This window comes from Hyla sarda, chromosome 8 (assembly GCF_029499605.1).
Source record: "Hyla sarda isolate aHylSar1 chromosome 8, aHylSar1.hap1, whole genome shotgun sequence".
Lineage (NCBI taxonomy): Eukaryota > Metazoa > Chordata > Amphibia > Anura > Hylidae > Hyla > Hyla sarda.
In genome coordinates this window covers 171,340,109-171,354,897 of record NC_079196.1, presented here as the reverse complement: position 1 = coordinate 171,354,897, position 14,789 = coordinate 171,340,109, and the positions used below count along the sequence as shown (strand labels likewise).

At 42.0% G+C, this 14,789-nt stretch overlaps 1 protein-coding gene across 6 annotated transcripts in view; it reads right to left on the bottom strand.

The window, feature by feature from the left end:
- The window catches only part of NPRL3 (NPR3 like, GATOR1 complex subunit), a 76,431-nt gene that overhangs the window by 13,438 nt on the left and 48,204 nt on the right, over positions 1 to 14,789 (bottom strand). For all 6 annotated transcript variants that reach the window (XR_008846972.1, XM_056534515.1, XM_056534513.1 and 3 more), the window contains 5 exons: positions 14,440 to 14,577; positions 11,051 to 11,207; positions 10,625 to 10,731; positions 8,885 to 9,014; positions 3,484 to 3,673 (listed from right to left, as the gene is read on the bottom strand). Coding sequence is in view for 5 of the 6 variants with exons in the window: in XM_056534515.1 (XP_056390490.1) it covers positions 3,484 to 3,673; positions 8,885 to 9,014; positions 10,625 to 10,731; positions 11,051 to 11,207; positions 14,440 to 14,577 (722 nt within the window). In the remaining variant the exon portion in view is untranslated. The remainder of the gene's footprint in view (positions 1 to 3,483; positions 3,674 to 8,884; positions 9,015 to 10,624; positions 10,732 to 11,050; positions 11,208 to 14,439; positions 14,578 to 14,789) is intronic.

Sequence of the window (14,789 nt, the reverse complement as noted above, 5' to 3'; positions counted from 1 at the left end):
CGGACCTCCAGATGTTGCAAAACTACAACTCCCAGCATGCCCGGACAGCCGTTGGCTGTCCGGGCATGCTGGGAGTTGTAGTTTTGCAACATCTGGAGGTCCGCAGGTTGAAGACCACTGGTATAGAGAATTATACTGTCACACCTGTCTTGCTCTTACACACAGGAGACACTAGAGTCAGCACAAAAGGTATACAGTCTGTGTGATCATGTGTATACCTACAGCTGATCAGTGCATGGACTCGCCTATTGTCAATGAGCTCTTTGTCTCTTAGGGTTGATATAACATCTTCAGTAGTAGAGAAGAGAAATAAAGATGAACAAGGATGGTGGAGCTGAGAAGGGAGGAATCTGATAGGTAATCATGTAATCGAGTAGTTCACAGGAAGTAAGGTGACACAAAACAGATCACTTCCTGTGCCACATTAAAGCTTTACTGTCAATTATATAAACATGTACTCCATTATAGTCTTTCAGGACTGCGACCCAGTGCAATCTAAACTTTTGACAAGTTAAAAGCTTATATAAATGTAAGAAGTGCTGTAAACCCTGTAATTTTCTAGTAGTCAAACTGGTGGTCAAATGACCCAGCTGCGGTAATGAACTGTTTAGATGCAGCGGAGCTAGGACGAAAGAGATAACACTACAGGAATACTGGGGTGAGCGTGCATGATAAGAAAGTGGTGATCCCTAGGGATGGAATGGGGCAGCTTTAGAAGATTGGTAAGGCGAGCAATGCTTGTGTTTTTTATGGCACCATTATGGATGTGGAATTTATCCACTTTCTTTACTTTTTTTTCACATTTTGTAATGTAACAATATAAATAAAAGTCAAGTTCCCTCTCATCATTCTGCACTCCATAATGATGTGAAAACTAAATGTTACAGAAGTACTCAGACCCTTTACTCAGTACTTAGTTGAAGCACCTGGGGCAGAGTTTACAGCCCCCAGTCTTCTCGGGTATAAAGCCACAAGGTTTGCACACCTGGATTTAGGGATTTTCTTCCATTCATCTCGGCAGATACTCTCAAGCTCTGTGATGTTGAATGGGGATCCTCAGCGGAAGCCATTTTCAGTTCTTTTTAAGGGCTCTGGTTGGGCCATTCAATGGCACAGAGTTGTCCTTAAGCCACTACTGAGTTGTCTTGGCTGTGTGCTTAGGGTCATTGTCTTGTTGGAAGGAGAACCTTTAGTCTAGCCTGAGGTCCAGAGCACTATGGATCATGTTTTCATTAAGAATATCTCTGTACATTGGTCCATCCAGCATTCCCTCAACCCTGACCAGCCTCCCTGTCTCAGCTGCTAAAACACCCTCACAACAAGATGCTGTCACCACCATGCTTCACTGTAGAGATTGGTATTAGGCAGGTGATGACCAAAAGTAAAATTTTGGTTTCATGAGACCAGAGAATCTTGTTTCTTTAGGTAAGTCCTTTAGGTGCTTTTTCCAAACTCCAGGTGGCTGTTATTTGTCTTTTACTGAGGATAGACTTCTATCAGGCCACTCTGCAATAAGACCCAGATTGTGAAGGCTGCAGTAATGGATGACTTTCTGAAAGTTTCTCATATCTGCAAACAGGATCTTTAGATTTTGATCACCTCCTTTTACAAGGCCCTTCTCATCCAAACTATTAGTTTGATGGGGCGGCTACTGGGAATTTTTTTTTACTCATCTCCAGATCTGTACCTCCTCACAATCCTGAGCTCTACAGGCAGCTCCTTCCACCTTATGGGGAAAATTTATCAAAACTTGTCCAGATCTTCATTCTTCAGAAGCATTTTCAAAAATGAAAGAAGCAATCTGATTGGTTGCTATGGGCAACTTAGCAACGCTTCCTCTGGACAGGTTTTGATAAATCTCCCCCTATGACTTGATTTTTGCTGTGTCTTTCCAAATGCTGTCCAATCACCTGAATTTACCACAGGTAACTCCAATCAAGAAACATCTCAGAGGAGATAAAGAGAAATGGGAGGAGCCAGAGCTAAATTTCTAGTGTCACAGCAAAAGGCCTGAATTCAAAATTTTAGTTTTTCCATTTGCATGTATTTTCAAAATGCTGTTTCACTTTTCTCATTATGGGGTGTTGAGCGCAGATTGATAAGGGAAACCTTGACTTGTATTTTTATTTTCTTTGTAGCACACAGCCGCAGTATAACAAAATGTGAAAAAAGTGAAAGCATCTGAAGACTTTCAATGCACTGTATACTCATGCCTCAACATTGAAATTGCACCACCAAGGACAAGCCAAATGTTATGTAAATTGAGGAATGTAGCAGGTGCTACCTCACATGTGGAAGGGACTTCGATATTATAAAAAACAGCTGAAAAGCAAATATTTTTAACCACAAAAATCATATCTAGTCAGTACATTATGACTGTGTAATGCCTCCTGTTAGTTGCCAGTTATTGCCACTTGTCGCAAATGGAGTGAAATAGAATCCTTAAACTGAAATACTGTGGTTTATCGTTCCAACAGATTGCTAGTTGCATAGGCCTAGATGTCAGCACTGTTGTGTGTGTCAGTGGTTGGTAGACCAAAAACAAACTGGAAAGACATCAAGACATACACAGAGGCAAACCAATAATCTGATGGATCGTCAGATTAGAAGAACGGCGCATAGTGATTCAATCTGTACTGCGAGTAAAAGTGGATGTTACATACCAAGTCTAGGGTGTCAAACATTGTCTAAACAAACCATCAGAATTTCCTTGCACATCACTGCCACTATTCTCAAAGGCTATCATGGTGCAGAGCAAGACAGTAATGGAGGCTGGAATGGAATTCTATCCTTAATTAGGAGTCCCACTTCTTTCCAGGACATGAAAGAGCCAGAGACTGGTCTGAAAACCATGTGGACAACACTATGAAGAAGCCTTCATGAGTGAAATGTATTCCCTTGTATCATTTACAATGTAGTGTAGTTTTATTTTTCAACGACTTTTACAGAATAAAATCTGTCTGCGTCAGAATTGAAAAAACCCGACTAACTCTCCATTTTGCTAAGAAAACCTGAACAAGGGGCGTGGCCGTCGGGAAAAGGGGGCGTGGTCTTCGAAACCGGGTGTGTTCCAGACATTTTCACAAAAACCCAACATATTTACTAAGGTTTCCACATAAAATGTGGTGGATTTGAGCTGATGAAAACCCTAAAATCCAAGCATGTGTAAAAAAAGCAAAGTGTAGGGAAACCTTAGTAAATACCGTGGAAAATTAATTGTAGGGAATTAAAACCCACAAAGAAACCTACACAACACTGTTAGTAAATAAGGGCCATTATGTGTGACTGTCGGCAGGTTCCAATGGTGATAACAGCAATTCACTTGGAATTTCACCAACCAGATCAGCTAATAGCTTCAGAAGCTTGCTTTTTAAAGGACTTGTCTCATCTACAACCTTTTTGGGACTTTGAAAAAACGCTATTAGGTAATGTGCTATTAGACACTCAAAGCTTATCAATAATAATAATAATAATACACATTACTTGGTGAGCCAAAACTTAGTGCATTTGGCGTGCTTAAACTCCTGCCACCAACTCTGGCAGCAAAGGGTGTATCTTCATCTTTTGACAAAGTGGCATCTTCTTTGGGTGGAACCAAGAGGCAAACAAATGTGTGGATCTGGATTAAAAGTCGACGTTGAAGCATCCAAATGACCATCTGAATAAGTTGAGGCTGCAAAATCCAACAAGGTCATAAAGAATGAGACAACACAGAAATATAAAAAACAAGATAAAAAAAAGCACAGTTAAAGCCCCCACTGCGAATATGCTAATGCTGTCCTTTGCACAATGGAGGCGGGAGACGGCTTACCGAGCTTCCTTGCCACCTTTCTCCGTGTTGAGATAAGCCCTCCCACCTCTTGAATAAGCATAAGTCTTCACCGCACATCGTAATAACGTGAGAGTACATGCCTATGCGACTACTCTGCTATCCTAGCAGAGCGCAGGCACTGCTCCATCACTTCAAGTCATGTGTTTTAGGGGAGCAGTGCCTGCATGTATTCTCACGTCATTAGGACATTCAGTGAAGACTTATGCATATTGAAGAGGTGGGAGGGCTTATCTGAACATAGAAGAAGGAGGAAGGGAAGCTTGGAAAGCCGCCTCCTGTCTCCATTGCATAAAGGATGGCATTAGGATATTATCAATGGCGGCTATAACTCTGGCACGAAACCACGGCTCAAGTAAGTGATACATAATTTCATTAGTTTACTCACACTATAACCCTGTGTATTGGATCTAGTGCGGGTGAACCAGCTGTCAGTTTCTCTTTAAGGTTACTGCTTATTACTTGTCACATTTAATTCCAGTATTCTACCTATAAAATAATACCATTCAAGGTGCAATATTTGGGCGCAATACTTGTTTTAACCTGGAAGGAGCATAAACATTTTTCCTTCTGGTTCTGTGTCTGTAAGGAGAGGTAGCGCTTCACTGAAAGATCAAAGCTTTTTATTGTCATCACTCCCTCTGTACAGCCTTCAGTGACCCTGGATGAATGAACTTTTCTACATGTCACCATCACTTTACCAATATCTGCATCATAGAGATTTTTGGTATTTGTAGTTCTGGTGAAAATGTGATGATATATGCAACAGACAAAGTGACAGGTATCTGAACATCCTGACTTTTCTTTTCAGTCACTGCTTAGTTCAGATTTGTAGGCGCGAACATGAATTTTTAGGCTTTTAAAGCTGTAAAGAAAATTTTCATGAAAGCGTCCATGACTGTGAAGTATAAATGTTAAAACACTAATCTCTGACTTTAAATTAATAGAGCAAGGCCGTCAGGGAAAATTACATCCAGTATCAGTCCAGCAAAGGTGTATGAGCAGAAGAGAATATGGTGTATGGGTAAGGTGAGTAAAAGAACACAGATTCCAAGACAAACACTTGCTACCCACAGTAAATTTGGTGGAGGCTCCATCATGCTGTAGGGCTGTGGGGTCAGTGCCGCTACTAGGAGTCTTGTGAAAGTTGAGGGTCGCATGGATTCCACTAAATATCAGCAGATACTTGAGAATAATGGAGAGGAATCAGTCACAAAGTTGAAATTACACCAGGGCTGGATAATTCAACAAGACAACGACCCAAAAACACTGCTCAAAATCTACTCTGTACTTGTTCCTCTGCATAAATCCAATGTTCTGGAATGGCCATCCCAGTCCCCAGACCTAAATATCATTGAAAATCTGTGGTGTGATATGAAGCGGGCTGTCCATGTTCGGCAACCATCAAACCTAACTGAACTGGAGATGTTTTGCAAGGAGGAATGGTCCAGAATACCTTCATCCAGACAATCATTATAGGAAGTGTCTAGAGGCTATTATTTCTGCTAAAGGAGGCTCAACTTAACATTGATGTGATATTTCTGTTGTGATGCCCAAATTTATGCACCTGTCTACTTTTGTTTTGATGCAGACCGCACATTTCTGTCCATCCAATAAACCTCATTTCACTACTGAAATATTTTGGTGTCTATTAGAAGTTTGGTGTCAAAATTAAAGGGGTATTTCAGCAAAAACATTTTATCCCCTATCCAAAGGATAAGGGATAAGATGTCTGATCGCGGGAACTGGGGACGTGACGTCACGCCATTCCCCCCTCCATTCATGTCTATGGGAGGGGGCGTGATAGCCATCACGCCCCCTCCCATAGACATGAATGGAGGGTGCCTGGCATGACGTCACGTCCCCAGTCCTGGAAACCCGGAGGTTACCAAAACTGGAGACGCAGCTCCCGCATAGAATGCGGGTGCTGCAGGGAGATCATGGGGGATCCCAGCGGTGGACCTCCCGATATCAGACATCTTATCCCCTTATTCTTTGGATAGGGGATAAAATGTTTTTGCCCGGAATACGCCTTTAACCCCTTAAGGACGCAGGACGTAAATGTACGTCCTGGTGAGGTGGTACTTAACGCACCAGGACGTACATTTACGTCCTGTGCATAACCGCGGGCATCGGAGCGATGCCCGTGTCATGCGCGGCTGATCCCGGCTGATGATCGCAGCCAGGGACCCGCCGGCAATGTCCGCCATTAACCCCTCAGGTGCCGGGATCAATACAGATCGCGGCATCTGCGGCAGTGTGCGATTTGAATGAATCATTCATAACGCCGCACGGAGGTCCCCTCTCCTTCCTCCGTCCGGCTCCCGGCGTCTCCTGCTCTGGTCTGTGATCGAGCAGACCAGAGCAGGAGATGACCGATAACACTGATCTGTTCTATGTCCTATACATAGAACAGATCAGTATTAGCAATCATGGTATTGCTATGAATAGTCCCCTATGGGGACTATTCAAGTGTAAAAAAAAATTTAAAAAAATTTAAAAGTAAAAGTTAAAAAAAAGTGAAAAATCCCCTCCCCCAATAAAAAAGTAAAACGTCCGTTTTTCCTATTTTACCCCCAAAAAGCGTAAAAATTTTTTTTATAGACATATTTGGTATCGCCGCGTGCGTAAATGTCCGAACAATTAAAATAAAATGTTAATGATCCCGTACGGTGAACGGTGTGAACGAGAAAAAAAAAAAGTAAAAAATTCCTACTTTTTTTATTACATTTTATTTAAAAAAAATTATAAAAAATGTATTAAAAGTTTTTATATGCAAATGTGGTATCAAAAAAAAGTACAGATCATGGCGCAAAAAAGGAGCCCCCATACCGCCGCTTATACAGAAAAATCAAAAAGTTAGAGGTCATCAAAATAAAGGGATTATAAACGTACTAATTTGGTTAAAAAGTTTGTGATTTTTTTTAAGCGCAACAATAATATAAAAGTATGTAATAATGGTTATCATTTTAATCGTATTGACCCTCAGAATAAAGAACACATGTCATTTTTACCATAAATTGTACGGAGTGAAAACGAAACCTTCCAAAATTAGCAAAATTGCGTTTTTCGTTTTAATTTCCCCACAAAAATAGTGTTTTTTGGTTGCGCCATACATTTTATGATATAATGAGTGATGTCATTACAAAGGACAACTGGTCGCGCAAAAAACAAGCCCTCATACTAGTCTGTGGATGAAAATATAAAAGAGTTATGATTTTTAGAAGGCGAGGAGGAAAAAATGAAAACGTAAAAATTAAATTGTCTGAGTCCTTAAGACCAAAATGGGCTGAGTCCTTAAGGGGTTAAATTGCTGATCCACACACCCAATTATTTATCAATAAAAATCATGGAAATTGTCAGGGGTGTCTAAACTTTTGCATACTAATGTATAACAGTGCTCACAATGATCAACAGGGTGAACATGGGACCACATTAATCAGAAGTCACTGTCAACTGTTGCTCTTTGTGATAGGAATAGTTATTCTTTGATAAAGGAGATCAGAGAGATAATCTTTTATTTATTTTCTTTCTTCTTATAAAAAAGGCTTTCATATAAAAAGCAGAGGTGTTTTACAAGGACAAAAAACATAAAGACGGCTGTATGTACAAGACAGCCCCCTCTGCAGTCTAGCAAGGACCAGTGACCCCATATTGTGGGTGTATCTAAGTGCAAGGACAAACAAAGCAATGAATGTTCTCATGAAGACATGGAGGGTGATGACATCTGGCGAAACCTGTGTAAACGACATCGTTTTCCTGTTCGTGTTCTATTTATCTCCTGCCAGTACATATAAGTACATCCATTATCCACCGCTGTGTAGAGAGATAATTACTATAATGGATTTACATGGAGTAATACGCTGCAACCTCATATAGGCTTATGTTTCCTAAAAGGTGTTTTAAGGTTACAATATAAAGATTGTAGATAGAATCATTCATCATAATAATTTACAGCAAATGGAAGCATTTAAGAAAAAAAAAAAAAACTTATTAAAACGTATATTCTGCTCACGGTTATCTATAAGTTTAGACCAATGAACCATAATATTAAAACCACTGGCCAGTGAAGTGAATAACATTATCTTGTCAATATCCGGGGAGGGATATTTTAGGCAGCAAGTGAGCAGTCAGTTCTTAAAGGGGTACTCCGCTGCGCAGCGTTTGGAACAAACTGTTCCGAATGCTGAAGCCAGGAGCTTGTGACATCATAGCCCCGCCCCCTCATGATATCATGCCACGCCCTCTCAATGCAAGTCTATGGTAGGGGGCGTGACAGCTGTCAGGCCCTGCCTCCTCAATGCAAGTCTATGGAAGGGGGCGTGGCAGCCGTCACGCCCCCTACCATAGACTTGCATTGAGGGGGCGTGATGTGATATCATGAGGGGGCGGAGCTATGACATCACAAGCTCCCGGCTTCAGCATTCGGAACAGTTTGTTCCAAACGCTGAGCAGCGGAGTACCCCTTTAAGAACTGACTGCTCACTTGCTGCCAACATCATGAGGGGGTGGGGCTATGACGTCATGAGCTCCCGGCGCCGGCTCCAGCGTTCGGAACAGTTTGTTCCAAACGCTGAGCAGCGGAGTACCCCTTTAAAGCTGATGTGTTCATGAGGAAGCATAGGGATCTGAGAGACTTTGATAAGGGACAAATTGTGACGCATAGATGACTGGGTCAGATAATATCCAAAATGGCAGAGCGTATGGCGTGTTCCCAGAATGCGGTAGTTAGTACTTAACAAATTGGATCCAGTTAAGGACGCCTGGTGAAACGCTCACAGGTTTCAATGCCAACCGATGTCCATGGGGAGGGAAGGCTAGCCTGTGTGGTTCAATCTCACACAAGAGCCTTTGTAGCACAAACATAATGGATCAGAGCCGTTTTGGAGGCCTAAAGGAGAGCTACTATATATATTACAAAGGTGGTTTTAACATTACGGCTGATTGGTTTATATAATGCCCTGTTTGTTACATTATCAGATGATAGAGTTGTTTCAGTGTAAAAGTGTGCGTTTTTGGTGCAGTCGCCATAAAGGACATTTTATATCACTTTACCTCTTGTCCTGGTGGTGATAATGGGTTCTTAAACTCTGATAACGAAACCGGCAGCGAGAATTTAGACAAGACTGAGGGGAGGTCGTGTGCAGGAAACTGAAGTGAAAATTGCTCTGCCAGAGGAGAATAACTGGAAGACATAAAAGAAGAGTGTGGGTGATATGAGGATGATATCTGACAAAACTACTTCATACCCCTCAGTATTGTGTTCTAAAAAAAACTGCACATTAGAGATGTCCCTAATTTGAGATAAAAGTCCCAATTTGAGAATACTTACAAGTTTAAAAACAGATGAGAAGACGACATCGATGGATAGAGCAGAATGATATATTAGATTCAGCATAACATATGGGCGGTCCTGTTCAGTGATTGACAGCTCTTTTTATATGAACACATACACCGATAGCTGTCACTCGCTTAGTAGGACAACCCACATGACTACTTAGCCCAGAATTGTTAAATAGACACTGTCAGAATCAAAAACGTTTTATATGCTGTACATCTTGGCAAAACAGTAACCTTTCTAAGGCTGCATTCACACCACGTTTTTGCCATACAGTTCCCGTATACGTTTTCAATGTGAAAACCGTATGGAACCGAATTGAAAACTGTATGCATAGACTCTCCATTGAAAACCGTATGCCAAAAGATGCATCAGGTTCTGTCCGTTTTGCATCCTGTACGGTTTTGTTCGTTTTTTTCCTGTACCCAAAAACGTAGTCTACCACAGTTTTTGGTCCGGGCGAAAAACTGTATTAAAACGTATACTTTTTTTTAACATGGGAGTCAATGGGAACTGTATGTGCATACAGTTCCATCTGGTTTTCACCATACGGTTTTTGACTTTGCACAGTTTTTTTATTGGAATTTCAATCAAACAAGTAAAACTTTATTCATAATGGAGTGAAAGTAAAAAACTGATACAACCGGACATCATTTTTTATAACTGTATACAGTTTTTAACCGTATACAGGTTACATTTGTACACACCTTTTGATACAGTTGAGTCAGGTTTTGAGGAATCAGTTTTTCATCAAAAACCTGATACGGGAACTGTGTCGCAAAAATGTGGTGTGAATGCACCCTAATATATGTCATCATTTATTTTTTTATTTCCTTTTTATAGAAATAATGGCTTATAAAAAAAGACCACTATGGGTCCCCATACCATCCAGAACATAATCCTGTCTGGCTGCAGCATCATCTTTGTCCCAGCTAAAGCACAGGCTGGAGCAAAGTCCAGTAAGTGAGAGCTAGACTAGCACTTCTCTGTGCTCACTCCTATCCTATCAGACTGCAGCATGAAAACAGAGAGGAGGGGGTTGCAGAGCAACCTGGAGTGATTGAATGAAGAGACCCAGCACAGTACAGCAGGTTCAGGGAGGAAAGTGAATGCATGGTGAGTGAGGGCGGCTCAGTGCTTGCCTTCAACACACCCCTTTCTGAGCAGTGGATGCCAGAATGGGTGCGCATCAGAGCACAGGGATTTGTAAGCCAAATACAGAAGCTAGGCACATTTATCCTCACAAAACTAAATATTATTCCGCTCAGCAACTCTTCTGTACCATGATGCCTGTAGATTGGACTGCAATTTTAAAGTGACATGTTCCCTTTAAGAAAACACAGGAAGAGGCAAAAAAAAAGTGTATTTATTGCACCTCCTCTACATATCATTTTGTCTATATTGAAATATCATATAAATACACAAATCAGCACCCAAACAAAAGTGGAAATACTTACAGACCAACATTTGCATTTGGAGATAACATGTAGACATTGTTTTCACATAGTGGATAAATGATAATTGCTTTACCCCAGTATACCAAGTGTGCAGCAAGTTGGAACACCTAGAAGAAAAGTATCCTATAAAAACATATAATAACAAGAAGTGATACGAGTTGCTAATACTTATACCATCAATACGGACAAAGTTTTATGTCTATAAAGTGCAATACCACTTATAAACCTCCAGATGGAGCCATTTAATCATTATAGTCATGCTTGGCTATTACAACTTGCTGCGGCACGAACAAGTCCCCCTAATGCTATATTCACATGCTGTGGATTTGTTGCTGAAATTGTTGCATATGTTGCAGAATTTGGTGTCTGCTGATGTCTACAGAGAAGCGGCATAAAACAATATGAAGAAAAATGTGCTTGCTGTACCTGTAGTAAAGCGAGGTCAGCATCCTGAGCTAGTTGTTGTAGGTTCTTAACAGCACTTGCAGATTTGATAATTCTTACTAAAGCTGGAGAGCAATCCAGTGGAAGTTCATTCAGCAAACTTTTCTCATCCTTGAGGAGCAGAAGAGCGTGATAGGGCCTACAAGCAGAAAGGTCAGTTTAGATTTGTCCTACTTTTCCATGAAATCACAACGTCAAATGTGTAAATCTCACAAAATTCTTTGTGAGGAGGACGGGATAGGAGGTCGGGATAGGAGGTCGGGGGGATAAGAGGTCGGGATAGGAGGTCGGGGGGATAGGAGGACGGGATAAGAGGTCGGGATAGGAGGTCGGGATAGGAGTTCGCGATAGGAGGAGGGGATAGGAGGAGGGGATAGGAGGAGGGGATAGGAGGAGGGGATAGGAGGAGGGGATAGGAGGTCGCGATAGGAGGAGGGGATAGGAGGTCGGGATAGGAGGTCGGGATAGGAGGAGGGGATAGGAGGTCGGGATAGGAGGACTGGATAGGAGGTCGGGATAGGAGGAGGGGATAGGAGGTCGGGATAGGAGGAGGGGATAGGAGGTCAGGATAGGAGGACTGGATAGGAGGTCGGGATAGGAGGTCGTGGTATGAGGACGGGATATGGGGTTGGGATATGACAACAATATATGGGGATTGGATATGAAGTCAAAAGCTTCCTCCTTTGTTGATTTTCCTCCCCAACAAGGAAAAACCGGGCAACGCCCGGTACTCAGATAGTGTATATATATATATATATAACTCCAAAAAAGGAAAGCGGCACTCCAATGGCAGAAAAAAGGTGTATTTATTCACCCATCAAGTCAAGTGCGACGTTTCAGCCTCACAATGAAGCCTTTCTCAAGCTTCATTGTGAGGCTGAAACGTCGCACTTGACTTGATGGGTGAATAAATACACCTTTTTTCTGCCATTGGAGTGCCGCTTTCCTTTTTTGGAGTTGTTTAAGAAGGGTTTGGAGTTTGAACCTGCGAAGGCTGAGCACCCGATCTGGACTTTAAGTCCCATTGTACAGTGCCGGTTCCCTTAATTTTACTTTATATATATATATATATATATATATATATATATATATATATATATATAAAACTCAATGTGTGTGTGTGTGTATATATGTATGTGTGTATGTTCCAGCATCACGTCCAAACGACTAAAGACATTAACATGAAACTTGGCACACGTTACTTATATGTCAGCAACAAACATAGGATAAGTCATTTAACCCTTACACACCCCCATTTGTCAGGGTCAGGGTTTTTGTTTAAAGTCCTATACAAGTCTAAGGGAAATATATGTTACTGCATAGCTTCCAAACGGCTGGAGATATTTGGATAATAATTAGTCACATGTTACTTATATGTCCACTTAAAATATAGGATAGTTAATTTAACCCTTAAAGGGGTACTCCGCCCCTAGACATCTTATCCCCTATCCAAAGGATAGGGGATAAGATGTCAGATCGCCGCGGTCCCGCTGCTGGGGATCCCCGGGATTGCCGCTGCGGCACCCCGCTGTCATTACTGCACAGAGCGAGTTCGCTCTGCACGTAATGATGGGCAGTACAGGGGACGGAGCAGTGTGATGTCATGGCTCCGCCCCTCGTGACATCACGGCCCGCCCCCTTAATACAAGTCTATGGCAGTGGCGTGATGACCGCCACGCTCCCTCCCATAGACTCGTTTTGAGGGGGCGGGCTGCGATGTCACGAGGGGCGGAGCCGTGACGTAATGATGCTCCGGCCCCTGTATTGCCCGTCATTACGTGCAGAGCGAACTCGCTCTGTGCAGTTATGACAGTGGGGTGCTGCAGCGGCAATCCCGGGGGTCCCCAGCAGCAGGACCGTGGCGATCTGACATCTTATCCCCTATCCTTTGGATAGGGGATAAGATGTCTAGGGGCGGAGTACCCCTTTAACTACCCCCATCTGTCAGGGTCGAGAATTTTGTTTAAAGTCCCATGCAAATCAATGGGAAATTTATGTTCCCACATAACTTTCATACGGCTGGAGATATTTCAATAATACCTGGTACACATATTACTTATATGTCAAATAAAAATATATGATAGTTAAATTAACCCTTACCTACACCCTTGCAAGTCCCATGCGAGTATATGGGACTTCCAGTACCTTACGCCACAAGCTCCTGGTGAATGTGTCAGTCCGACTTGCAAGCCCCACCACATCTCTCAAAGACACGCCCACTGTTTAAGCCCTACCCCTTTTATTCTCTACCCTTTTAGTGCATCGGTCTGGCTTGCAAATCACGCCCAGTCCCACAAAGCCACATCCCCTTCTATTTTCAGCTTACAATATCTTCATCACAAATCAGTCCCACCTGAGGACAGGATATGAGGATGGGATATGAGGAAAGCATATGAGGACGGTATGAGGTCGGGATACGAGGATGGGATATGATGTTGAGATAGGAGGACGGGATATGGGGTCGGGATATGGGGTCGGGATATGGGGACGGGATATGGGGATGGGATAGGAGGTCGGGATATGAGGTCGGGATATGAGGATGGGATATGGGGTTGGGATATGACAACAATATATGAGGACGGGATATGAAGTCAAAAGCTTCCTCCTTTGTTGATTTTCCTCCCCAACAAGGATTAGGAAGGAAAAACCAGGCAACGCCGGGTACTCAGCTAGTTACTTTATAAAAGTATTACAAAAACAACCTTATGTATGTCTCTGCTCCCCCAATGCTGCTATTTGGATATCACTTGGGTTCCCACAGATCTCTCCTCCCTGCACTTGGTAGCAACTGCCCCTTGGCTAATCAATTCCATTCAGTGACCCGCCTCAGCCAGGGATTAATTGAGCGGGCATTTCCAGCAATTTATTGTGCGTTAAGACCAGAAACTGCCATTTATTGTGCGTTAAGACCAGAGACCAAGAAGCTGGTACGAATAGGAACACCAAAGAGTATCCAAATGGAAGCAACAGGGAAGCGCAGAGGTACGTAAGGCTTGATAATTTTTTTTTTTTTCCCAACCAGTCTGATTCTTATTAAAATAAATAAATAATAATTATAGTCAAATTCAGGACATCCCCAAGCATTGGAAAGTAAAATGATTATAATAATACATTAAGGACAACCCCAAACATTGGCAAGTATATTAATAATTATAAATTCAGGACACAGCATTGTCAAGTACCATTATTAAAATAATGAATTCAGTACAACCCCAAGCATTGGCAAGTACAGTAGTAATAATAAAAATTCAGGACAACCCCATTAAGCATGTGTACATGGCATCTGGGAAGGCACCATCTTGTTTTGCATACTAGCTACCCAAGCTTTTATATGGAATCACACACTGAAACAAGTTGTTGTGTTATCTCACCTGATAGACTTCAAACTTCTTTCTATTGCCTCTGGAATTAAATAATTTGCTCCAACACAATGAATTTTATGTGGTAAGCAAAAACTAACTTCCAACCAGTTGTTTATATGAAGACGGACCACACCTGTAGTACAAAGGCTGGAAGAGAACAACACACATAATGCACATGAGTATATGTAGGTCCTGTAAAAGGCACTGATGTACTAGCTGCCAAGTCTGGTGCCACAGAAATATAAGTTTTGATGGGGACAGGCACTATGCCCTAATGAAATGGAAATTAAAATGAATCATCGCACCAACTAGATGGCGCTATACATCTTATGTGATTTTCAAATAAGGAGGTATAGTCT